The sequence below is a fragment of the Cornus florida genome, unplaced genomic scaffold, assembly GCF_030987335.1.
Source record: "Cornus florida cultivar Cherokee Brave unplaced genomic scaffold, ASM3098733v1 CherokeeBrave_3.0.0_Hap2_Chr11, whole genome shotgun sequence".
Lineage (NCBI taxonomy): Eukaryota > Viridiplantae > Streptophyta > Magnoliopsida > Cornales > Cornaceae > Cornus > Cornus florida.
The window spans coordinates 61,959,134-61,985,437 of record NW_026775581.1 but is presented as its reverse complement, the minus strand read 5'-3'; the positions used below and the strand labels follow the sequence as shown (position 1 = coordinate 61,985,437).

General features: G+C 33.6%; 2 protein-coding genes across 2 annotated transcripts; one reads left to right on the top strand and one right to left on the bottom strand.

Annotated features, from left to right (window-relative positions):
• The first annotated feature begins 4,536 nt into the window (after positions 1 to 4,536).
• On the top strand, positions 4,537 to 7,884 carry LOC132285974 (probable L-type lectin-domain containing receptor kinase VII.2). Its single transcript, XM_059788217.1, has one exon. The coding sequence runs from the start codon at positions 4,637 to 4,639 to the stop codon at positions 6,677 to 6,679; it is 2,043 nt and encodes a 680-aa protein (XP_059644200.1). The 5' UTR covers positions 4,537 to 4,636; the 3' UTR covers positions 6,680 to 7,884.
• An 847-nt stretch (positions 7,885 to 8,731) lies between these two features.
• On the bottom strand, positions 8,732 to 12,221 carry LOC132285975 (O-fucosyltransferase 37). The gene is made up of 6 exons (XM_059788219.1): positions 11,575 to 12,221; positions 10,781 to 10,949; positions 10,294 to 10,383; positions 9,891 to 10,174; positions 9,517 to 9,775; positions 8,732 to 9,056 (listed from the first exon to the last, which is right to left on the bottom strand). The coding sequence occupies exons 1-6, from the start codon at positions 12,219 to 12,221 to the stop codon at positions 8,841 to 8,843; spliced, it is 1,665 nt and encodes a 554-aa protein (XP_059644202.1). The 3' UTR covers positions 8,732 to 8,840.
• Between the last annotated feature and the right edge of the window lie 14,083 nt (positions 12,222 to 26,304).

Sequence of the window (26,304 nt, the reverse complement as noted above, 5' to 3'; positions counted from 1 at the left end):
CCTCAACTTGTAATTTTTTTTCTAATAAATCCCACTTGTCTAATTTTTTTTTCAAAGAACCCTCCCTCAACTATCTAAAGTGGGTAAAAAAATTGATATTTGGACCAAAATACCCTTTTGTTTAAATTTTAATTCTCCCCGACTTTAAAAATTCACATCTCACAAACCGTACATTTAAAAATTGTAAATAATATATGCACGAAAACCTTATAAAATAAGAATTCCAAAAATATAAGATTTTAACAACAAACCTTCATAACTAAAGATAAATAGGTGAATTATTTAGTTACATATGGAGCCAAATATATAAAAAAAATTTAGCCCCAACAGAGATTGATTTAATGAAATATCATATTTTGCGTCAAAATATTTTTATTCTTTTATAAACTCACCATTTAAAAAATAAATAAAAATGAATATTCGGTCTCTATTGGGGCTAATTCTTTTATATGTTAGACTTCATATAAAAATGAATAATTCTAAATAATTTCTTGCAAATAACCCCAGTATTTTATAAAAAATAAAATAAAATAAGATTGTTGCAGTAGATTTTTAGATTGTCTATTTCTCTCTGGTTATGAAGTTTTGTTAAACAAATCTTATATTTCTGGAATCCTTAATTTATAAAATTTATGTGCATATATTATTTGTAATATTTGGATGTACGGTTTGTGAGATATGAATCTTTGAAATTAAAAAAAAAAAAAAAGATTTAAATAAAAAGACATTTTGGTCCAAATATACTCTTTTACCCCCTTAGATAGTTGAGGGGGGGTTCTTTGGTAAAAAGATAGAATAGGGAGATTTATTGGAAAGTACTACAAGTCGAGTGGGGTTATTTTATTTACTCCAACAATCTAAAAATCTACTCCAACAATCTTATTTTATTTTAAAAAAAATAAAATACTTGAGATATTTGCAAAAAAAAAAAAAAAAAAAAAAAAAAAAAAAAAAAAAAAAAAATTCAGAATTATTCATTTACATACGGAGCAAAATATATAAAAGTGTCAAAGTGTTTTTTATTTTGTGTCAAAGTGTTTTTATTCTTTTATAAACTCACCATTTAAAAAATAAATAAAAATAAATATTCGATCTCCATTGGGGATAATTTTTTCATATGTTAGGCTCCATATAAAAATAAATAATTCTAAAAAATTTCTTGCAAATAACCCGAGTATTTTATAAAAAATAAAATAAAATAAGATTGTTATAGTAGATTTTTAGATTGTCTATTTTGTCTCTGGTTATGAAGTTTTGTTAAACAAATCTTATATTTATGAAATTCTTGTTTTATAAGCTTTTTGTGCGTATATTATTTGTAATATTTGGATGTATGGATTGCGAGATATGAATTTTTGAAGTTCAAAAAAATTAAGATTTAAATAAAAGGGCATTTTGGTCCAAATATCAACACTTTTACCCTCTTAGATAGTTAAGGGGGGTTATTTGGTAAAACATTAGAAAAGAGGGATTTATTGCAAATGACTACAAGTCGAGGGGGGTTCTTTAGTGAAAAATTAGATGAGGGTTTACTGGAAAATGTTACAAATTGAGAGAGATTTTCTGTACTTTATTGAGTAAAGGTATTATAAAAAATTAATTCATTTATGATTTATACTAAGATTTTTATACTAAGAGTGGCTTTGAAATTATTTAGAAAATGAAATTATATCATTATTGTAATGACTCTTATATCATAAATATTGTTATTCTACTACTTTACCATAATAGTGTTTTTATTTCAAATGAATAAATTGTTAGAAATTGTGAATGAAAATTGTTTGATTAGTCATCAATAGATTCATTTGACTGAACAGGTGCGATTACTGGTTGGTTATGGGATGAAAAGATGCAACTCAAAACCAACAGACATAACTATTCATGTGAACCATTGCAACTTGTTGGAGTGGATGTGTCTATTGGTGAATAGATATCATGTGAACCATTGCAACCTATTGGAGTGGATGTGTCTATTGGTGAACAGACATCATGTGAACCATTGCAATCAATTGGAGTGCATGTGTCAGTGTGAAAAGACACATATAAATGGTTGTGTCCAATAATGAAAAGACACATCCAATCGAAAAAGGTACCTTAATTAAAAACTATTTTTTAGTTTTTTCCAAAGGGTTGCACCCAACCCAAAAAGGCACCTTGTTGTCTATAAATACCCCCCTTTGGATTATTAGCAAATCATTCATTTTCATTTTCTTCTATCTCCCTCTCTAAACTTGAACTCAACCCAAGTGGGTTCAAACCATAGGTTAATTGGTTCGAACCACTTAGACCCTAATCCAATTTCATTGAGCCATATTAAGATTGGTCTGAACCATTTGGTTCGGCCCAATTCAGTATTTATATAGTATAGATACATTTTTAAGTCAGAGAGAGTATTACACGAAGGAAGTTTGCCGTATCCATGAGTTTGTAGTACTACTACTGGTGGATGTAGACCATTGTATCCTGGGAGATAGACACCACTGAGTCTGTTAACACCATAGTGGGGCGAATCTGTCTTAAGGACATAGTATTCAATACTTGCTTCGGTACATGTTCTTTATTTACTATTTATTAATTTATTGTTTCATTTTGCATATTTAATTAAATATATAATTGTATATTTAATTAATCATTTCTTAGCATATTGTTAATTATCTCATATCATATTAGTATAAAGGTTATTATATCTTAAAAGTTACATGAAACATATATTTTACCAACATAAATATCATTTTATAATTCACTTGTGATCATGTGTATAATACTATTTTTTTTTTTTTTTTAAAGAAAAAAGTTGAACATTTCATAACGTGTTCATATTATTTTCAAGATTATCTGATAGACTTATATTAGAAATGTTAAATGTTACTACCTCTGTCTCATATTAAAAGTCAACTTCGGATTTGTGAGTTATAATTCTCGAAGTGAACTTTTAATATGGGACGGAAGAAGTATAATGCATCGATGTAAGTGTCCGAAAAGTTAACGAAGTGTGCCAAAATGTTAGTTAAATGTCCAAAATAATAAAATTTAATTTTTGTTTATGGACATATATATGAAATATTTGTTCAAAGAGTGCATGTCCATCACAAATATGATACAAGTACAACTCATTCCTAAAAATATCCGTGCTCGGTAGATTTATTTATTTATTATTATTTTTTTTTTGTCCCGGCAAGAAAATCACTATGTGCCATACTACATCTACAAACTCACGATGAAACATGAGAGACGTTGCTCATAGTGAAATTTCGACGATAGTAAGGAAAACTAACAAAAAACGGAGTGAAATTATCCACCGAGAAAACTATTTACATCATGTCGAGATTATTAATCAGTGAGTAGCAGCGAACGACACTTCCCCGCTCCCACAATAAAAACTGGGGAGGAATCAGATGGAGGAAGGCGAGGAGCGACGGCTTGGGAAGAGAAAAGTGGGCTTGGGAAGAGAAAAGAGCACAAATGAATCTCCTCCCGTGCTCGGGAGATTAGCGGTCAGGGCAAGTGGAAATTTCATAATCTGATTATAAGTTGCTCAAATATCAAAAGATATTTGATTCTTTTTTCAATTATTTGACTTTGACTTTGACTTAAACTTTGAAGGGAGAAAAAATATAATTTGAATAAGAGAAATCTGTTCAACAGAAGTGTGCGGAGAGTCCAATATACTTTTCCTTACGTACTGTGTTGGACACGACGACACTCCATAAATGTTTCACAAATGGATGCATTCATAATTTTTAATTAATTCAAACAAGTTGCTCACATAAAGAGAATTATTGAAGTTGTCAATTAATATTTATAGAGTGGCATTTATAATTTTTAATTAATTCCAACAAGTTGCTCACAGAAAGAGAATTATTGAAAATAAGAATGATTGAGGATGAGAATTAGTATTTATTAAAATAGTTATTTAATAAATAAAAGAACCGTTTCAAAACATATAAAAATATCAACTTGAAGAGATAGAAGCTGCCAATAAAATATTAAAATAAAATGATAGATCATATACAAACACTTATGTGTTTATGGAGAAGAGCATAAAGAAGACTCTATGGGGCCACGAAAATGATACTCTACTTATGCGGCCACAAAATACCCCCCACCCCGGGCCCTCTTTACTTTTCACACTTTTTCTCTATTAATGGTCCCGTACCAAATGCTCTAACACATTTATTTATTTATTTTAAATGTTAAGAATTGATGATTAAAGAAGACTCAAATATGGACACTCTTATATAGAAAATTTTCCTATCATTTGGGCAAAACACTTGCACTATTTAATACAAATTTTATATAATATTTTCTTCATTTCAAAATAAAGGTTCAACTTTTTATTTTTCTTCATTCCAAAATAAGTGATTCATTTAAAAAGTTCAATATACTATTTTTATAATATAACCAATTTAACATTTTACATAGTCACATCACTGATGCCATAAATTTAATATTAGAGGAATTTTAATTCAAAATTTGTAATAATTTTTTTAAAAAAACCTCCAAGGTGCAATTTCGTTCGTGCTGCCAAACATTACAGTGTCCATGTTGTGTTGCGCGTGTTTTCTGAATTTTACTCGTCCATGCTACATTGCTACCTAGGTGGGCGTCCGGATGCTCTTTTCTCCTCAGTCCTCCAATGTCTCCTCAAACATTCCCCTTCCTTCTTTTTACCTCCTTCGTCTTCTTCTACTCAGTTTCAGGCATCGATTTCACATTCAACAGCTTCAATTCGTCCATCCTCCACCTCTTAGGCGACGCCTTAATCCAATCTTCTATCCTCACTCTCACCAACGACACCACCTACTCTATAGGCCGATCTCTGTACCCACACCCAATACCCACTAGACCCCCAAACTCATCTCACCTCCTTCCCTTCTCAACGTCCTTCATTTTCTCCATCTCTCCCTATCCTCACCGCGTCCCCGCCCATGGCTTCGCCTTCATTTTCGTACCCACTACCGGAATCCAAGGCGCAGGCTCAGCTCAGTTTCTGGGCCTCCTCAATTTCACCAATAATGACGACCCAGATAACCATTTGTTCGCCGTCGAGTTCGACGTGTTCAAGAACCAAGAATTCAATGATCCTAGTGGCAATCATGTTGGGGTCAACGTGAATTCTCTATCTTCTAAGGCAGCTCATGAAGCTGGGTTCTGGGTTGGGGATGATGATAGTTCAGAGTTTCGGACAGTGATGCTCAACAATGGTGAGAACTATCAAGTGTGGATTGATTATTTTGATTCGAATCTTAACGTTACTATGGCTCGGGCGGGCTTGAGAAAGCCTAAAAGGCCTTTGGTAAATGTGTTTCTTGATCTTTCTGATGTTTTCTTGGATCAAATGTATGTTGGGTTTTCTGCTGCCACTGGGAAATGGGTTGAAGCTCATATGATTTTGTCATGGAGCTTTAGCAATTCGAATTTCTCCATTGGTGACGCTTTGGTTACGAAGAATTTGCCATCGTTTGTTGCTTGGAATGGTTCGGTTTTTCGTTCGAAAGGGTTCATTGTGGGGGTTAGTGTTGGTAGTGTGTTTGTTATTGGATTTGCAGCTGTGGTGTTTGTGGTTTTGCTCAAGAGAAAGAAAAGGAAAGCGGGAGTGAAATTGGAAGATTGGGAGTTGGAGTATTGGCCTCATCGGATGGATTATCAAGAGATTTACAAAGCAACTAATGGGTTTTCAGAAAAAAGTGTAATTGGGTGTGGCGGGAATGGAAAAGTCTTTAGAGGGGTTTTGGTGGGAGGAGTTGAAGTGGCCATAAAGTGTATTTCACTCGAAAATGAGCATGGGATGAGAGAATTCTTGGCCGAGGTTTCAAGTTTAGGCAGGTTGAAGCATAGAAACTTGGTAGGATTGAGGGGTTGGTGTAAGAGAGAGAAAAGAAGCTTAATTTTGGTGTATGATTATATGGAAAATGGGAGTTTGGATAAGAGGCTTTTTGGGTGTGAAGATAGTATGGTGTTGAGTTGGGAAGAGAGGATTAAGGTATTAAAAGACGTGGCTTGTGGGGTATTGTATTTGCATGAGGGATGGGAATCAAGGGTCTTGCATAGAGATATTAAGGCAAGCAATGTGTTACTCGATAAGGATATGAATGCCAGGTTAGGGGATTTTGGATTCGCCCGAATGCACAATTGGGGAGAATTGCCTAGCACGACACAAGTGGTTGGCACTGTGGGGTACACGTCACCGGAATTTGTTCGAACAGGGCGTGCCTCGGTTCAAACTGATGTGTACGGTTTTGGGATCTTGGTTCTAGAGGTAGTGTGTGGACGAGGTCCCATCCAAGAAGGGAAGCCGGGGTTGATTGATTTGGTGTCAGGGCTGATGGAGAGAGGGGAATTGATTAGTGCTCTGGATGAGCGGCTAAAGGCCAAGGGTGGGTACAGTGAAGAAGAAGTTGAGAGGGTGCTTCATTTGGGATTGTTATGTGTATATCCAGATCCCAGTAGTAGGCCTACAATGAGGCAAATATTGAAGGCGTTGGAGGGAACAAATGAGGGGACTGAGTCTGAGGGTGAAGCAATGGAGGCAAGTTTGCTTGATAGAATGAAAACAACAACAATGTGGTCTAATTATCGTCAGGACATTGGCAGAGGATACCCTACATATGAGGAAATTAAGAAGGCTCACTCTTTTAGCATGTGTCTCTCCGTATCAGATATCCTTTCAGAGGGTTGATAGCACTGTGTTAGTTGCGGTTTTCGTGATTACATTAGATGGGGTGGTTTATAAATTTTGATGAGAATTCACTCTGTTGAATAGGCCTTTATGATAATGATATTGGTAACAACTGTTTGATTATCCCCCTGCTTGGGTTGGAATGCTTGCAAAGAGGCAACTTTGTGCATTATGTTCAATCTGCACTGCAACCCACATTTTTGAAGGATTGTAGAATGGAAGTCATACGGTTTGCTAGGACTCGAGCTTAGTTGAGGACTATTAAACCTGAAGAACTGTCAGCATTGAAAATCTGCAAGCACAAATTCTCTAACAGGAGGAGAAACATTAATTTTAATGCCAGTTTGACTTGAGAGCATTGTTTGTGTTTCCTACATTATGTGGGTTCTTCATCTGGCATAAGCTTTGGCATTTCCACTCTGCATGCATTTGCAATTAGCCTCACTGAATCAGAGGATAAAAACTGCAACTGCTTTAGTAGTTGTTCATCTATTGGGAATGGTCAAGCTTGTTATCCTTTGGTTACTAGAAATCTTGAGGAGTACCAGGTCTTTCAATAGTCTCCGCAGCAGTAAAAACTGGCCAGGGTTTGGAAATACTCACATTGTGCTTGTCATGAATTGGTCCATTAGGCCAAAAAGGGGCTAATCCAGTGCACAAGGCACCCGCCATTGTGGGGTCTAGAGAGGGTTAGATGTATGCAGCCTTATCCCCATATGCGAAGAGGCTGTTTCCGTAATTCAAACCCGTGACCTCCATGTCACAGTTGCACCATTTGAACGGTTTGTTAATTCTCAGGTCCTCTCTTCAGAAGATCCTTGTTTCTTGAGGAGGGCGGAATATATTTGAAAGGTTGTCCCCATTCTCTCTTTTTGATGATGCTTCATTATGTAATCATGCGTGGCCAAACAAGAGTATTTACTCTAGTTTTGGATACACAATATATTCATTTGCTGTAAAAACAGATTATTTTGGTTGTTATATTTTAAGACATATGAATGCAAATACATTCTCATGAATGCATGTCTATGCCAGTAATTGTTATGTACTTATGTGAAAAAATGTCCATTAAAGATATAAGAGAAAATGTATTGCTTCTCTCCAACGCTATGTTATATGCCGAACGCTTCAAATTTCTAAACAAAAGGACGTCACACGGACACTGCTAATATTGTGTTCAATATAGGCATTTTCAATACGAGATTTATAGGGGTCCATGATATTTGGATTCCCAAGTTGTATGTTGGAGATGCATTATTTATCATTTGGAAATTTTGTATAAGATATTATAATATTTATTAATTTAGTTTTCTTTCAGCATTGTTATTTATTCTATTTTATTTCCTCTTGTATTCTGTGTTCATTTATTACTCAATTGTTTTGATATCTCCGGGTCTTTAAGTGTGGGTTTGGCCAGCCTACAAGTGGAAGTTCGAGGGTATCATTCATTGTTCCTCTTAGGACCATACATGTCTAGCAGCATTATGTTTCTGTTCCAAATAAAATCAAACTGCACGAGTATGTCTCTCTCTTTCCATCTCGCTCTTCGTTGTGAATTTAATCTGTCAAGCAAATGCTGCTTCTTCATTCTTAATTCAAAGTAGTCTAGCTTGCATCCAAGTTATTTCAGTAGTAAAATCTGTCAAGGATGACAATATACATATGCAACTCAAGTCTATGAATGCTAAATCACTATTTGAAGCCTGCTGAACTTGACTTTTAACTTCGATTAGTATTCACAACTTTAGTTTGTCTATAAATTCATTCTATGATGATTATCATTATTTTTATTTTCTTTAAACTACTGGTATATTCTGTGCTCATCTTTTCTAAACAAATTTCAAATCAATTTTTCAGCTGATATTTTAATACCACTCTCTTGAGGCTTGCAATCCTCCCCATAGTTCTCACAGAATCGAAGTTAATGCTTATTGTGTCTATGTATACCATAAGGAATTAAAGCTATGATCCAAAAGCTGCAAGGGAGAGATCAATTGTGGCATGGGGTTCTATAAACAGAAAATTTTTCAATACAATATGAACAAAATGCTACACATACAAGAGTCGAGGAGAGGCCTTGAAGAATAGGCAAATCCTCTCGAACGGCTTACAAAAGCCTCAGTCAGCTCTTTTGATTGATTACAAATGTGTTTTGTCTTGCTTAGTACTTACACATGCACTCAGATACTGGATACGCAATCACATCCCGATCTCTCTTGTTAGTCCTCAGCTCAGGCTGCCCCTGAGATTTCCTGTGCAGCTTCCTCATGATGCTGCTGAATTCTTCATGAGAAATGAATGCTTCTTCGAAGAAAGGAAGCATCGCACGCTTGTTTGGCATTATAAATTTCCTATGTCCCACATATGCTCGGTGACCCTGTGTGAAATAAACAACACAAATACAGTATAAATATTCACTTTAATTGGATGAACTTACACAGGTTTGTTATTGTGCATGTCAGTGTGTACTTTGTATATACTTCAATAGAGATTAGTCTGATGGTTATTTACATGCTTATTCTTCAAAGTTTCAAACCCTTTTACCAAGTTTTGTTGTGACTTTAAAATGACTAGAACACTATATATTGTCAATATACTGTTAAAATTCCACTAATGTCACATCCAAAGCATCACAAGATTCACAACATCAAGGACAAGTTGTGTTAACTACCCATAAGTTTTAGCCACGGTGACACTGTAATTCATTTAGCATTCTTGACTCTGATACTTGAGCAATGGTTTGGCAGGTATAACAAAGGAAGTGAGTGTACTCTGAAGTTCAATTAGTACAAGTTCATGGGAGCTGCTGGTATAAAAATTGTTTAACTGCTGCATACCTGCATAGCTCGGCCCATGTTACCACCGTGGGAGGATACAAAAACCTCGCTGCTCAGTGAGACAATATAGTCCAGGGCTGCTAAAACAGATGACCTGTTGGCATAAGGTGTAAGCTCACCATCTCGAGCCAACATCTTCTTTGTCACTAAATTTGGGAATTCCGCCTCGAACGGTTGTAGGGCTCGAGTGCCCCCAAATGGCTCTCCTCCTGCAATATATACTCTTGCATTTTTGGGTGCCCCTAGAGCCTTGAGTACTCTGCACTTGAACCAAATTTAAATGTGACTCCTCCAGACATATTTCAAAAAAGAGTGAAAAAAGAGAGAACATGAAGCTAGGTCAACTATGCTTAAATACTTGGTTTCTAATTTACCTTGCCACTTCTAGTGCATTGAGAGGACATAGTCCAGCAAGCCGCCGCTGAATGTAGCTCATGTTCAACCTTCCAGTGTGATATTCAGGCCGAGACTCGCAATCTCTCCTGATAATGTCATCATATTCGGGGCCTAAACCAGTAAGACATCCAGTTCTGACCCACACATCCTTCTCTAACCTCATATGAGTGGCAATGTATGGCCCTTCAATCCACATCCTCTTAGCAAGCCGATTCCCAAGCTCACGAATTGGCGCTGCAAATCTTAGTGCATGGAATGCTACCTGATTTAAGAGAAATTGAAAGAATTACCAAAATTGTCGCATAGAACAATTATAAATAACCATACTGTTGGGAATTTATATCTGAATTCGATAATACTAACTGATCTTCTTCTGTTTACCTTACATCGAAGCTTCTGAAGATCAGGTGGAAGATTCTTGGAGAGCTTAGAATCTAACCCTTTCAGTACTAGAAGACCTTCTTCATTTAGCTACATGAAACCAAATGTAACAAAGTATAAATCATATACTATTGTTCTAGGACTTGAATTACATAGTCTCTTTCAAACAAGATGAGTTAGTGCAAATCAGGTGAATCTTCAACTAAAAATCATAACCATTCATGCAACCTTCAGATGACCATTTTACCTACCAAAAATTTTCTGAACCTTAAATGGATAATTTGAAGTACACCCTTATCTCACCTTAGCAAATGAAACATAATAAAAACATCTAAATGCTTATGAATTGCTTGGATGCCGAGAAAAGGGAACAAAAGAAAAGATGAAAAAAAAGAACTTTGGAACTTCATTTCTGATTGTATTTCCTTCTTTACCTCATCTACCATGCAACCAAAGTATTGAATAAAAGCCTCTGTTTGTTTCTTACTCGTTTGAAGAACCGGGCACGAATCCAAAATGGAGGAGCATGGAATGGAATCTGAGTTTCAATGGATTGCCTTGAAACCAAATGAGTGGACGGTAAAGATGATACGACTCGAACATCAGCTTGTAAAGTCTTCTTGAAATGTTCAACGTCAAAAATGTCGGAAAATTCACTGCAAATCAAGTATAAATATCTCTTAATTCAAACTCAAATCAGCAAAGCCTTTGTCCCATTAATCAGTTTTTGCATTGCATCAACATTATTAGTACCAAAGAGTCCAAAATTCACTTCTGTAGCTCAATAAATTCAGGTAAAAGAACGTTACAACTTAAATTCTTCATGACTATCACAAGCATATGCTGAGTTTTTGCATTGCATCAATATGAATGAAGGGTTCTTGAGAAATAAACAAAATCTGGATTATCAAGTTCTAAATATAGCAAGTCCAAGTGAAAAATTATTGACAATATATAAACAAAAAGGAGTCAAAATTAAATTTACCATGACATGAAATTATCCAAGAATAAGAAAATAAAATCCAATTCAGAAATTCCAATAATTTTCATCCCAAACATATGCTTAGTTTTCGCATTGCATCAATATGAAAATGAATGGTCATTGAGAAATAAACAAAATCTGGATGATATTGACAAGAAATGAATAAAAGAGCCAAAATTAAATCAACCCATGACATAAAATTATCAAAACAAGAAAATAAAATGCAATTCAGACATTCCAATTAATAAATTTGCATCCCAAGGACTAAAAACATGAAATTTATTTAATTTTGTTTATACCTGTCATCTCCCCAAATGTGATTAACCTGCAAAATTGGCACAACCAGCGCAGCTTCAAGAATTCTGGCAATAACAACTGCATCAACTATCTGATTCCTCTGTTGATTCAGTCCTCCTGATACCACCACCACCAAGAACCTCCTCTTCTCCTTCGAAACCCTTGCCGAATTTCGTCTGTACTCAATTCCGAAATCCAAACACGGCCGGTACCCATCTCCGTCCGGTTGCTTCCAAAACTCTCTCTCCTCCTTGGACACATTTCCGGTGACTCCGTGGACCGGCAACGGCACCATCACACTGTTTGACAGTGTTGGCTCATCAATTTCAGTGTTGGAGACCATAGCAGAGAGAGAAGCTGAGAGCAGAGGAGGGAATGAAGAAGAAGGTGAGAGAGAAGGGACAGAGAGGGGTAGTGAGTTGTGAGAGATGGGTATGAAGCTGAGAATGGAGATTCCCAAGAAAGTGAAGAAGATGAGTAGAGAGAGAAAGAAGAGAGAGAGGGTTGGTGACGAAGAGAGATGGTGGGTTCTTGGGCTCTTCTTGGGAGAGAAGAGGAGTGAACAGAATGGAGAGATTAAAAGCAAGTGCATGAACAGTGATGGGTCCAGAGTTATCAATGAGTTCTTGATGATTTTAGCTCTCGCCATGTGAGCTTCAGAGCAGTTGTTGTGGAAAACACAAGCAATACAACTATATATGTATATAATATATATAGATGTGTATAGAGAGAGAGAGAGAGAGAGGGCGAGAGAGATCAAAGAGCGGGGGAGTGATGCCAAATAACAGAATTAGTTGTTAGTTTTGAGGTGAAAAGTCTAAGATACCCTCAATTTTCTTGCACAAGCATTGATGTTGCGTTTTGGTAATAGGGGTGTCTTGGTCAAATAATTCATCTAAAAGCTTTCCGAGTGGGAAATTCGTTGATTTCCGCGGGAGAGGGAGGGTAGTAAAATTACTCCTCTATCCCTCAATATTTAGAAATCTACATTTTAAAGTAATAATTGTTTAACTGTTAGTTTTATTGGCATGTTTTGTAATAAAAAAATGGGAGTAAGTGCAAAAAACACTCCTGTAATTTTTAAAATATGCAAATAACACTTCTGTTATTCAAACTCCACCCCTTTAATTAAAAAAAGTTGCAAATAAGGGCTTCTGACCAACAAATTTGGCATGTGCTGTGCATGTGAGCAAAAATTGGCCTTTAATACCAAAAATACCCTTTTGCACTACCCAAAATACCCCTTTGAAAATAGAAGGGGTTTTTTGCACACTTTTGCACTACCCTTTTTCTCCCTTTTCAAGCATTCTCCTCTAATGTCTTCTCTCCAAAATCAATTGTTTGCTCTCTCTAAAATGAATTCTATTGAGGGACAATAGAAAATGCATTTGGGTTTCAATCAATTGAATTATCAAAAGTATAAAAATCATAATCAATATGAACAGCCTATATATATATATAAATATGTATATATACACACAGTGATATGTAGGAACCCAAGTGAGGTCTAATATGCAGGAAAAGGATTTATTAATTAAATTAATAAATCCCCGATATTAAATCCCCGATAGTAATACCCCGATATTTTAAAAAGGATTTATTAATTAAATTAATTTATATTATTATTATTATTATTATTATTATTTTTAAATGATTTGTTTTATTTAATTAGGTGCTTGATAGTTGTGATTTGTTTTATTTAATTAAGTGCGTAGGTAAATTGTATTGTTTTAATTAAATTATATTTTGTAATTTTATTTGTTAAATTTATACGGTGTTTGATTTGTGGAATGCTAGTTAGTGAATTGTTTATTTGATTTGCGTGATTTTATGTTGGTGTAACTTTATTTAATTTCATTATGTTAGGTATTTAAGTTATTTGGATTGGGATTAAAGGAAGTTGGACCAACGGATGTGGTATTGGGCTTGAAGGAAGCCTTGTTGGGTTAATTGGTAAAGGCCCGTAGTTGTGAGGATATTTAATAATTATCTTTGCATAATTATACCTATATAATTACATGTGTATATTAATTCATTATTAAATCATGTGGAGGGGTATATATGTCAATATAATTATATATTGATATATATAGGTATATATAATTTATTTAACTAATGGTTATATATGGAAGGTAATATATATATATATTTACATTAAAATATATGTATGTATATATATTATTTAAAAGATATATATTATTTATTTTATATGATAATAATCCTAATGGGAAAAGGATTTAGGTTTTTGGATGTGTATAAATAGACACATAAGACTTTAGGGTTAGGAGTTTTTCCACGTTAGAAAAATAAGAGAATTAGAGAGAGAAGAAGAAGGGCTAGCGAAAAGGAGGCCGGATCAAAGAACGTAAGAGGAGACCAAATTTGGAAAAGAAAAGGCGAGTTCTTCTCTACTTCTCCTCTTAGAACTCATAAACTTATCACCTTGATTATCGAAATTATAATTTTATTTTATTAAATTAAATTATTATTCAGATTGGAGGAGCATATTTATTCTTTACAAAATTATAGAATTAAACATGTGAATATATGTATGCATTGTTCTGATAATTTAGATCTTGTATGTGAGGTTAGGTTAAGTTAATTAAATTTTATTTTTTTTAAAATTTTTATATCTTGCGTTAACCTTGTGTAGCACGATTAATTAAATTAAATGGATTTTAATTTAATTGTATATGTTCATTTATGCCCAAAATAATAAATAAATCTTTTGGAATTTTCTGAGTTTTTTCTTAAAATTTTCTGGAATTAATTTATATTTTTAATGTTATTATAGAAATTATTTATATATACTGTTATATATAGAAATATGTTAAATTGTTTAACATATGACATTACTGGAGGCGGCTGTAGCAAATAGGGTGTGCAATCCAGTGTGGTGCGGCTTAGAGTAAGTTGGTGTAGCACTGATCTGGGCCATGGGTTAAGTTGATGAGTGATTAGAATAATCCTATGCTTCGCGGTGCATGGAGGGATGGTGCACTTGAGCATCTAGACCATTCATTAGGTCTGGTCAAAGGAGGGATTATCCAGTGTAGCGCGGTGTACCAAATCAACCAACAGCAACCAATTAGGAGCTGCCAACACGCGCCGAGAGTGGCTCAGGCGCGTGAGGGCGCGTGCAGGCTCGTGGACGCGCCTGCCGGTAAGGGGAAGCGCGTGGAGGCGCGTGGGAGTAGTCTAGGGGTATGTGGCGGCGCGTGAAGGCGCGTGGGGATGCGTGTGAGGTCCTGGAAAGTTGCTTGAGACTCCGGTGAAGTTCCAGTATTTATCTTAAGCTTGTTAGGGTTAAAATTAATCATTAGAGGGTGTGTTCTTGATGTTCTGAGAGCCTCAGAGTGTTACTAAGATACCTAGTAGCATTTAGTGGTATAAATACAATTAATTAAATATTTTTGCAATGAAAGGAGGGTAGATATGATTTTAAATAGTCAACGATTGGTATGGAATGTATGATACACACATATATATATATTATAAAATATATGTGTATATATATATTATTTAAGATTATTAAATATTATAAATCTTGTTTGGTATGACTTGATTCGTGTATGGTATGGTTGATTTAAAATCGTAATAGATACACGGTTATTAAATTAAGGACATGCTTATTATATGCATGTGAAGTCTATGTATAATTATACCTAGAGTTAAGTTTAAAGTTAGTACATGGTTGAATTGTAGGCATGGATGAGTTGCCAAAGGCTTTGATATACTGCCTTATTGGTTATGAATAAATTTCATATATGGGAAGCATGGTTGAATTGCTAATTAGTTGTAAAAGTAAATATATTGAAGGAAGCATGGTTGAATTGCTAGTATATAAATAAATATATTTATAAATGGCATGGTTGATTTGCCGGTGCATATTTAAATCGCTATATGTGTAGATGACTAAATTACTGTTTAGGATGGAGTTAAGGTGAGTGAGGTTTACTTTATGAGAAAATTATAAAAAGGGGGGGCTTGGTCTAGGTATGACTAATAATTAATTATTGGTGAGTGGTTTTGACAATTTAATGCCCTATTAACAGATAGGATTCTTGTACTATATATATAAGTATTTATATATATTGGTAGCATCGTATATTAAAGTTAAAGCTTAATTATGGATGGTTTTGGTAAAGATGATCTGTTTATTGGTTTTCAGAGGCTTGGTAGAGAGAACTTGCTCGTAGGGTTTAACCCGCGATTTATTTTTCAGGTTGTTAGAAGGTCAAGTCTCAAGGTTGAGGATCCGCAGCTGGAGGACTTATCCATTCCTTCTATTTGCTTAAAAGTAGGATATTAGTTTTGTTTCAGTTGATATTAGTATTTATTTGGTTGAAATTCTAAATAGTAACTTTTGGTTAAGGGGTCCTTGAGTTACGGGATTTCCGAGTTGTAACCATTTGGAAGTTATTAATGGATTTACTATTACTTAGATTTCTTCAGCGTTTTATTTTATTCTTTATTTCATTTTGTAATCCGTGCTTGTTTAAATACTATAATTGGTTTGATATTCCCTAATTTTGTGCGCGGACTTGATCAACCCCGTGTTCCGAAATTAGGGGGTATCACAGACATAGTGTTGGGAAACGTGCTAGTTTTAAAAACTTTTCGAGAGATTTTCATTCACAGATCTTGATTCATCACATAGAGACAAGTTTTATGCAAAAAATAAAATATGATGTATCATTCAATTAACAGATTGAATACTTACATCAAATATCCGAGTAAACCTTTAAATCTTTCCTCTAAAGTGAATGTTCTCACTTATTATAGATCCCTCAACAAGATGCATTCTCCTTAGATCTCTATCTTCTTAGTAATTGTTTTGCCTTTAGGAATCACTCGTAAGCCTCCATGAATGACCTTGAAAAACTAGGCTTGTGGGAGCCTCCATTAGATGAGAACAGTAACCCTAATTTTACAGAGAGAGAAAATATATTCATTTTTCCTTCTTCCAAAAATCACACCTAAAATATACATAGACTATGTATATATATAGGCAACATAAAGATAAAGAAAAGTAACAATAATCCTTCTCAATCTCTAATTCACATGTCTCAAATCTAATAGGATTCCAATATCAAGTTGGGCTATGAGTGAAAATCCTTTGGGTTTATTACTTTATTGGCTACAATGAATTAATAATTGGCCCGATCCATGGACCCAATTCAATTAATTCATAAAATTAATTTTTACTCCACTAAAAGTAATTGAACTCCAATTAAATAATAAATAACTTTTAAGTCAATGTTGCACTTTGACCCCTCTATGCATAATTAGTTATCGAATAAATAAAGCCATCAATCCGACTACTTAATTAATATATTTATTTTGGTACCTTTGATTATTTCTGGCTCGATCACAATAAAACATTTGTTTGACAAAAATAATAATTTAAATAAATAAATATATAATAAATCATTTTGTCTAAAAATACACGAAGGCCTTCGAATTTACTTTGTGATCAACCATAATCAATACAAAATAAATACAAGTAGTAATGATGCAAATATTGAAAATATAACCCTCTAATTATTAATTACATAACTACCCAAAGTGTCGGTCTAAGGATCCCGAAGTATCCGCCGAACAAATCAAAGTAATTATTAATTAATAAAAGAGTTTATACTTTTCTTATGCTTAAGAGTCAAAAGCCATGACAGTGATAGGGAGTAATTGCATACGACGGTTCTCGCAATATATCTCAACCTAACGCGAATCAAATTCAAGTCTTAATTAATTATGAGTCCATCCATAATTACCGACTATGAACAATTTATGATTACTATTTATATTCATGTATTGATCGCCATCACATACATATATAAATATCTCTTGTAATCAAATGGACACTATCAATTCCATAATGAATTGAAACATAATACATTGAATTCACCAATTGTATAAAGCATAAATATTTCAGATACGTCAGGAACATATGTCATTTTAATCCAAATAGGAATTTACTATGTCAGGGCATATAAATCCCAACAGCTCCCACTTACCCTCATAGCCAATTCAGATTGCATCTAACTCCAATATTATCCAGGTGACGATCAAAACTATTAATCATAACACCTTTGTTAATGGATCAACAAAGTTGTGTTCCAACGCAATGTTATAGCCACGAGTACATTTTCTTGCCGGACAATATCATGTAGGATATGATACTTTCTTCTCAGTGTACCTTGTTCCTCCATGGAACCTTGGGTCATTGGTTTGGACTACTTCTGCACTATTATTGCATTATAGCTTGATAGGCAGGCTAGTATACTCCATAACCTCTAAATCAGTGAGATCAAACCAAAAGGCTTCCTTTGCTGCCTTTAAGGTTGCAATGTACTCCACCTTCAGGTATGAGTCAGCAGTTGAAATTTGCTTAACAATCTACTAACTGATTTCCCCTCCATTGAGTGAACATACACTAAGTCATGAACCTCATAATATCAACTTCTGATTTGAAAACAGAAGTATCATACCTGACTGGAACCACATCATCACATCCATAAATGAGTATGAGATCATTGGTTCTCCTAAGGTACTTTATGATATTTTTCACAACAAACCAGTTATCAAGTCCGAGTTTGGACTGATATCTACTAACTATCCCTACCATATAGCGGATGTCTTGTTTGGTATAGACCATGGCATATATGAGACTCCCATATACCGAAGCATATTGTTCCAGTCTTATTTGTTTAATCTCCTCTGATAGTCTTGGAAAACTACTTACTTGAGAGAGCAATCCATGTCAATAACGCAATAACTCATTCTTTGAGTTTTGCATACCAAACTTGGTCAAAACTTTATCAATGTAGGATTATTAAGATAAGCCTATTTTCCTTTTAACCTGATCTTGCAAAAGTTTGATCCTAAGAATATAGTTTACATTTTGAAAATCCTTCATTTCAAAATAATTGAACAACTACCTTTTTACTGATGACAAAACTTCCACATCATTCTAAATGAGTAGGATGTCATCAATATATATAGAATTAGAAAAATAATGACATTCCCTTGTACATTCATGATTTATTCACTAAGAAATCTTCTGGTATCCTTTTGTAGATTAACTTGCCTTCCATAGGTATCACCCTACTAAAAAGTTCTACAAGATCCCAGATTTTATTAGAATACATAGATTCCAACTCTGATTTCATAGCAACTTGCTAAAATGATCTATATCCATATCGGTTCACGCTTCTGCGTAACTTACTGGGTCCAACTCATGTTTAACAGGGATATCCGTAAAGGTCTCACCTAAAAACATGATTTTGTCAGATTGGATGATAATCCTCCCACTACGTCAATGTACCAATGCAGGAATCTGTGTACTAGATGATGCTGACGCATCAATAGGGAATTCATCTATAATTCTTAATCTCTATAATAAGTGTGTTCATCTTGTGGTACAACTGGTACTAATACCATATTCTCACACATTATGCTACTAGGTATATGATTCATAATATGATCCTCCTATAGATAAACAGTGAGTGTAAATAATTAACTTTTATCATTGAGATCATAAAATAATCCATCATAATGCCTTTAGAGTAGCTATCAAATCAATCATGCATATGATCTGCTTCTAACTTACTTATCCATATCAAGTGCACATGTGCAAGACTACCCCATATGTGCATGTAATTCAAACTAAGATTTAGTCAAAAACACAGCTCAAAAGATATCCTTGAGACAGACTAAGATGGATTGCAATTCATAATGCTCATCGATATCATTAATGCTAAACTCTTAAATGAAAGAGATAATGTAGCATAACTGATCATAGATCTAACCATGTTAAGCGGAATTCTGTTATTCCTATTTGACACCTAAATCCATTTAGCGTCAATTGCCGAAAACTGGTACACAACAGTCTTTGCACTATCCTAAGAAATACTCATATCCACGATCAGATCGAAGTGTTTTGACAAGTTTACCTAATCTGTTCTCCACATCAGTCTTGACACTTTTGGAATATACTAAGAGTTTAAGACTTGTGTTGCATCAGATAAATTTATCCAAAACGTGAGTAGTCTTGCTTGGATGTTCATAAGACCACACGTGTCAGTGTGTACTGACTCCAATTGTTCTTTATGTCTATTTCATTTGGCTGCTTAAACCCTTAGGGTTATCTATCCTTCAAAACAGGATTCACAAGTTTGGTTTAGGCTCCCCTGCCTCACTATGTTATAAACCTTCTTTGACCAATCTTTGAATCTCATTTTGACTGATTACAACCCAATAATAGACACTAAAAATATAATGAGTCAGGAATAACAAAATTTCTCTTAACATTCAATCTAGAAGATGCAACATTAGTTTTTACATCCTAAAAATATTAAGAGCTTGTGGTTATAGTATATTAACCATCTTTCAATGCACCAGAAGCAATGACACATCTATTCAATTTTATAAAACTAGTTTTATAAAATAACAATACAGTTTTTATAAATCAAAAGTGAAACAAGAATTAGATTGCGTCTAACATCTGTGCATAAAGATAGTTATCAAATACTCATATCCTTATACTCTCTAATTTAAGATGTAATACTCCCACTGACTTAGTTACAACCTTGGTACCAGGTCAAAAGACAAATATATATCCATATCATCGAGGCTTCTGGATTCCTGAAATCCTTGCAACAAATTGCAAACATGTTTAGTGGCTCCAGAATCTATCCATCAGGAATTAATAGATACAACCACATAACACGGCTCAATGATTAAATATATTTTCCTATGCCACATCATTACTTAGACAGTTCGTCCTTTAGTGTCTTAATTAGCGGCAAAAGAAATAGTTTCCTTCGTCCTCAACATACACTGTCTTATTCACTTTAACCTTTTGGATACCCCTATTTTGTGTTAGCCTAGTCCTATTATCATCATTCTCCTTTCATTTGCCCTTCCACTTGGGCCTAGAAGAAGATGGTATAGACTAGATTAGATTGAATGCCTATACTTTTGATTATCCCTTTATCTGTTTCCAATTCTATAAGAATATCAGCGAGTGTGAACTCAAACTGATTCCTTATTTAGTCTACTCTGAAAGAGCCGAACGAATTTGGTAACAAGACAATAATCATGTCAATTTGAAACTTACCATTCAAGTCAGCCCTATTGATCTCCAGTTTAATTTTTAAATAATAAACAATCATTTTTCAAAATCCGATCTCTTACTGGAGTTCTTTAGACTATCTCAATGGTAATCAAGTTTGACTCAGTACTAAGGCATAAACCCTATCTAATCTCACCAAAACATCTCATTGAGTATCTTAAAGTAAATAAATTAGGTATAGGAGTATTAAATACATTTTATACCATTACGTTGTAAATAAAATATCTAAGTTCCTTATCCAGTCAATATAAATGAGGTCCAAAAACATTGAATATGTAAGCAAGCAGATAAAATGGATTAGACATAATAATCTGAATATAAATGCAATCATATAATATGCAAGGTGAATTATTAATATTATCATGCATATTTAAAATTAAAATGAGCTTGGCAACCACATAATATAATAAATCTCAAAAGATCATTATCATTATTGGTGAACAATCCCTTTTAATTAATGCGGGTCCCTCAACTCTGTAGCATAATAAATCACATAATCAATACGTCAATAACTTATCCTGATGGAGGAGTTCATTATTACTATTGTTGGGATTCATTTGCTATTAGGTGAGTATTTCCATTAAAGTAATAATATGTGGGTCCCTTAACCACTACATGAAAAATCAGACAACCAATACGCCAATAACTTATTCGGTTGATGAAGTTCATTATTGTTATTAGCAGGCAAATCCCATCATTTCCATATCTCTTAAGACAATGTCTTATCTATCATATGAAATGATTCCCGATTTATGTTTAACCTTTCTAAAATCACCTAGTGTAGACCACTCCGTTGGGGAGCTAACACTATTGATTTTAGATTGAATGTATAACGTTATTAAAGCTCTAATGAAAAATAAAATATTAAATATCTTGTCATTATAATCTAGACTCTTTAAATCATGCGTATGACCTTATTTTTAAAGATCTAATTACAATGAACATTTAATATTTTTATTTTCATGAGACAACCATTCTTGTAATATTAAGACTCTTCAAATCATGCGTGGGACCTTATTTTTGAAAATCTAATTACAATGGTTTTAATAACGAAGGTCATGGGGCAATGTATAAAAATCCCTGCTCCCACTCAATTTTTAATCATACATAATTAGGGCTTTCAATTTATTCATTTACATGATATAATGCATGCAAAACGCCTTAATTTTAATCCAATTAAATTTAGAAAATATTTGGAATTTTAAATGATTCACTAATATTTAATTTGAGGTATACTTTTAAAAATAATTTACAATTTTTTTTTTCGTTTCCCATGATATGCCCTCAAATAATTAGCAATCTAATCCAATTAATTTTTATAATTTAATTAATATAAATCAAGTCATTTAAATAAATATCATGGATCCAATTCATGAATAATAATTAACAATTATCTATTCTATGCATTTCATACATCACATAAATAAATAAAAGACAGATAAAACAAATAAAATGGCCAATGGAATCAGCTTTTAACATTTAAATACTATTCTTGCTGATCGAGCATCCACCAACGGCTTGTAAACACTTGTAGGGAGCTGGTATGCGCTAGGAGAAGCAAAACGACCCTTGGAACGCACCTGAAGGACACAACATGCGCTGGCACCCGTTGATTCATACTCTATGCATGCTAGATTAATTCTAGGTTCTTTAAATAAATTAATTGGATCTAATTACATAGATTTATTTTGAAATTTTAGTTTATGGGTTTTAAGAATGGGTTTTAATTTTTTTTGCCTACACTGTTGGTGGCCTTGGTTTTAATTTAATTTAATTTATTTTTTTTACATGACTTGTGTTAGCATGAATTAAATTTGGTTTTAATTTGATTTATTTTATTTTCCCATGCATCAGTTTGTGTGCACATGGGTAAGGTCAAATTAGTGTGTTTTTAACAAGCTACGCACGCCGAACGAGGCAAGCTAGAAAGTGGCATGAATCTAATTTTAGCAATTCGTAAAACTGTGTTTGGAATTGGTTTCTAATGAATTGGGCATGCCGATCGAGGAAGTCATTGATAATTCCTTTAAAAAAAAAAAAAAACAGATTGTTATATAATGCCATGATATAATGATTGGTACCATTATGGATATAATGATTTGTATTATGATTAATTTATTTTGTTTTGATTAAATAGTTTTTGCATTAAATATTTTTAATAGTAATCTATTTAATGTTAGAATATTAAATTAATATTTGTTAGTTTTGATTAATGGATTTGAATTAAATATTTATTTAATTTAAATTGGTATGCATGATCTAAGTTTACATGCTAAGGATGGAATTTAATTAATCTTAAAAGAATAAATTAATTAGATACTGTTGGATTAAATTATTTTAATCTAGTGCTTAGATTTAAATTAATTTAATCAAAATATGGAGATGTACAATTTAGTTGAGATGTATTTTAATTTCTTGTAATGAAAAATTAAATGCATGATACTTAGAATTGATATTTTTTCTCAAGTAAATGCAAAGAATGTGTATATGATTAATATAGTGTTTATATGTAAATATTATTTACATTATCTTTGGATTGAAAACTTCTCTTTGGTTATGATGTGGATTAATGCACCATTATGTGATGGTGGCATATTAGGGACGGATTAACTTAAAAGTTAAGTCCTACCTATTTTTGGATAAGGGAACGGATTAACCATAGTGTTAAGTCCTACTTATTCATGTCAGGTCAACGGAATAGTTGGATGACATATTATTAAAATAATATTTGGATAATTTACTTTGATGGTTAGATAGGACGGATTATATATATATAATTATACGCCATGATATGAGCTTGAGTCTCAAGATCAGTGGTTAGGGTGCGTATATTGCCAGGGATGTGTAACTAGATATAGTGTAGTTGTATACCCTGGTAGGTCTAGGTACTCACGCCCACTATATGTGCGTTTTGCATGTTGCCTACTATTCAGGTTGAGACAACTCTATAATCTAGTGAGGTTCCTTTAGTGTGTATATATCTACGTATGAACTATTTAGTTATTGTTGAATTAATTAGGATGTGTACGTGTATCTAGGTACTAAGGCCAAAAAACAACAACGACATCCCAAACATGCATTTTGAACTTTAAATATTTATCCCTCCCCCAAACCTATTCAAAGATCAATGGCAAAAAGATTTATTCAAAAGATACACACAAACGTTTAAAACCATCAATGTGACAAAAGTGTGTGTCAAAATTTGTATATACAAGCAACAAGTTGTAATTTATTCCAAAATACACACAATTATTCAAAGAAGATCACATTTGACAATTTTTTTCAAGCTTATCTAGCAACATTGGAACATTTGACTTCAAACAGTTTGGTTTGGAATGGCAATTTCAACACATCTTTCAAGAAAATTCAAAATCATGACAATTTGGGGTCAAAAGATATCACACTTGTACCTTAGCATGGCAAAAATCAAGAATTGAGAACAAACAAGTTCAATAGCACTTAGCACATGCATTTAGATGGAAAGAAAACAAATGGAACAAGATTCAACTTAATGAAGGGCATTTTGGTCAACTTTGGAAATTTCAACAGTTTAGGGTCAAATTTGGAATTTTTGAAAACTTTAAGGTCCAAACATTCAAATGCATTGTAGATAAGCATCGTAACAAGAATCATGCATTGAATATTCAACAAAGGAAAGAATTAAGCAACTTGACTTCTCATTTTCAAAATAGTTTAAAAATTCCTTTTTACACTTTAGAAACCAACAAGTGTGATCACAAAGGCATTTTAAACAATCAAGAATCATTTTGCCAAACAATGCACCTTAACCATGAGCAAAAGTGAATTTAAGATCAAAAACTTTTAAGAAGGTCCATTTGAAATCACATTTACGCAATTTAATCGTGACTTTGCATTTTCAAATTTCAAAAGCACAAGTTTCAACTCAAGTCATGCTTGCATGCATTTAAAACAACTTAGAAGCAAACAACATCCATGCATTTCATACTCAATACAAACAAATGAAACAAGTTGGGAAGCATGCTTACAAGTATTCAAATTCATATGCCATTGCAACTTCAAAATTTTCAAGAAACATTTTTCAAGTTCAAAAAGTTTCCATTTTCAAGTCATTTCAAATTACAATCAACCATTTCCATTTTATGACATTTCTAAATTCCATTCACAAGTTTTAATTTTTAAAACAACTTCCAAATTTTATTTTTCTTTTTCAATTCAATTCCATCATCTAACTTTAAATTTTCCAATTTCCTTTTTCAATTCACAAAAATACCCAAGTGCCATTTAGAGATTTTAGAACCAAACTCCAAGTTTAATTTTTTGCAAAATTTCGGCATGGGTTCCCTTAAAATATGCATTCCACAAATTTTCAACAAAGGCAACATATAATACAATCAATTGAATTTTCAAACATTTAGAAAAATCCAATTTAAGGTCTCAACTTGTGACGGCTCTGGTTTTTCAAGCCAGTGCATCCCGTGATGAACCGAAGTTTGGCCCGATAATGGATCCGAAATGCAGAAGCGAAAACATCAACAAGGTGTCTAGGGATATACGATATCCCTAGGATGCCAAAGTGACCTTCCAAGAGGCCGCGGAGCTCCACGAGACCGAAAAAACCCCCCAAGGGCAAAATAGTCTTTTAACATGAAAGCAACGTCTTTGGAAATGTACATCATTCCCAAGACACATCCGTGACTACCCAAGAAGTTACGAAACTCAAAAGAAAGCATAGCGGAAGCAAAAAGAAGGAAAATCGGGCAAGTTTAGCCCCAAGGGAAAACTGATAATTTCTAGCAAGATTTGGGTGCTACCGATCACACAATTGGAAAGAAGACGAAAAATTAATCAAGTTAGACTAAAAAATTACTTGATTCGGAGTCCAGATGGAAGAGAAAAGTCAAAACAAAGTTTTGACGTCGTCGAGGCCGTGAATAGTGTTTTGACAGCAGTAATTAGTGACCTAGGCAAAATCCTAAAATTTGTGTGCCGTTTTGAGGCACTAAACGACGTTTTTTGAAGAAACACGAAGATTAAATCCCCCTCAAAATAATTTTTCCAAGCTGACCATGTTGAAAGAAATTTTTATTTTTGACGTGAAATCCCCAAAATGCCCTTATAACAGACTTTTTCAAAAAGTGCATATGCGCATAGAAAATCAGATTTGACGCGGCGTTTTCGAGACTGAGACGGCATTTTCTAGAAAAATGTTGGGAAGAAACCCCCTATAAAATCACGTTTTCTATGTGACCATGTTAAGGCCAGAATTGTTTTTTCAAATTAAATTCTCAAAATGCCCCCAGACAGATTAGGTCAAAAACGATGAAAAACAACAAACAATTTTGCACCAAGTGTTCATTTGACCCTAAATGGTATTGTGTGCTAAAACGATCATAAACACAAATGTATTTAGTGATTTTAAGGGCGCAAGAATGGTCCGTGGCTCCCAAAAATGCCCGATGCAAAATACGACATATCCGAACCTCAAAATGCAAAGAAAATGCCTTAAATGGAAAACTTGAGACCAACAAGCATCTATTTCATACAAATGTGATATTTTGTACAAGGTGAGCATTCACGTAAACGTAATATACATATTTACACGTGTTTCAATGGT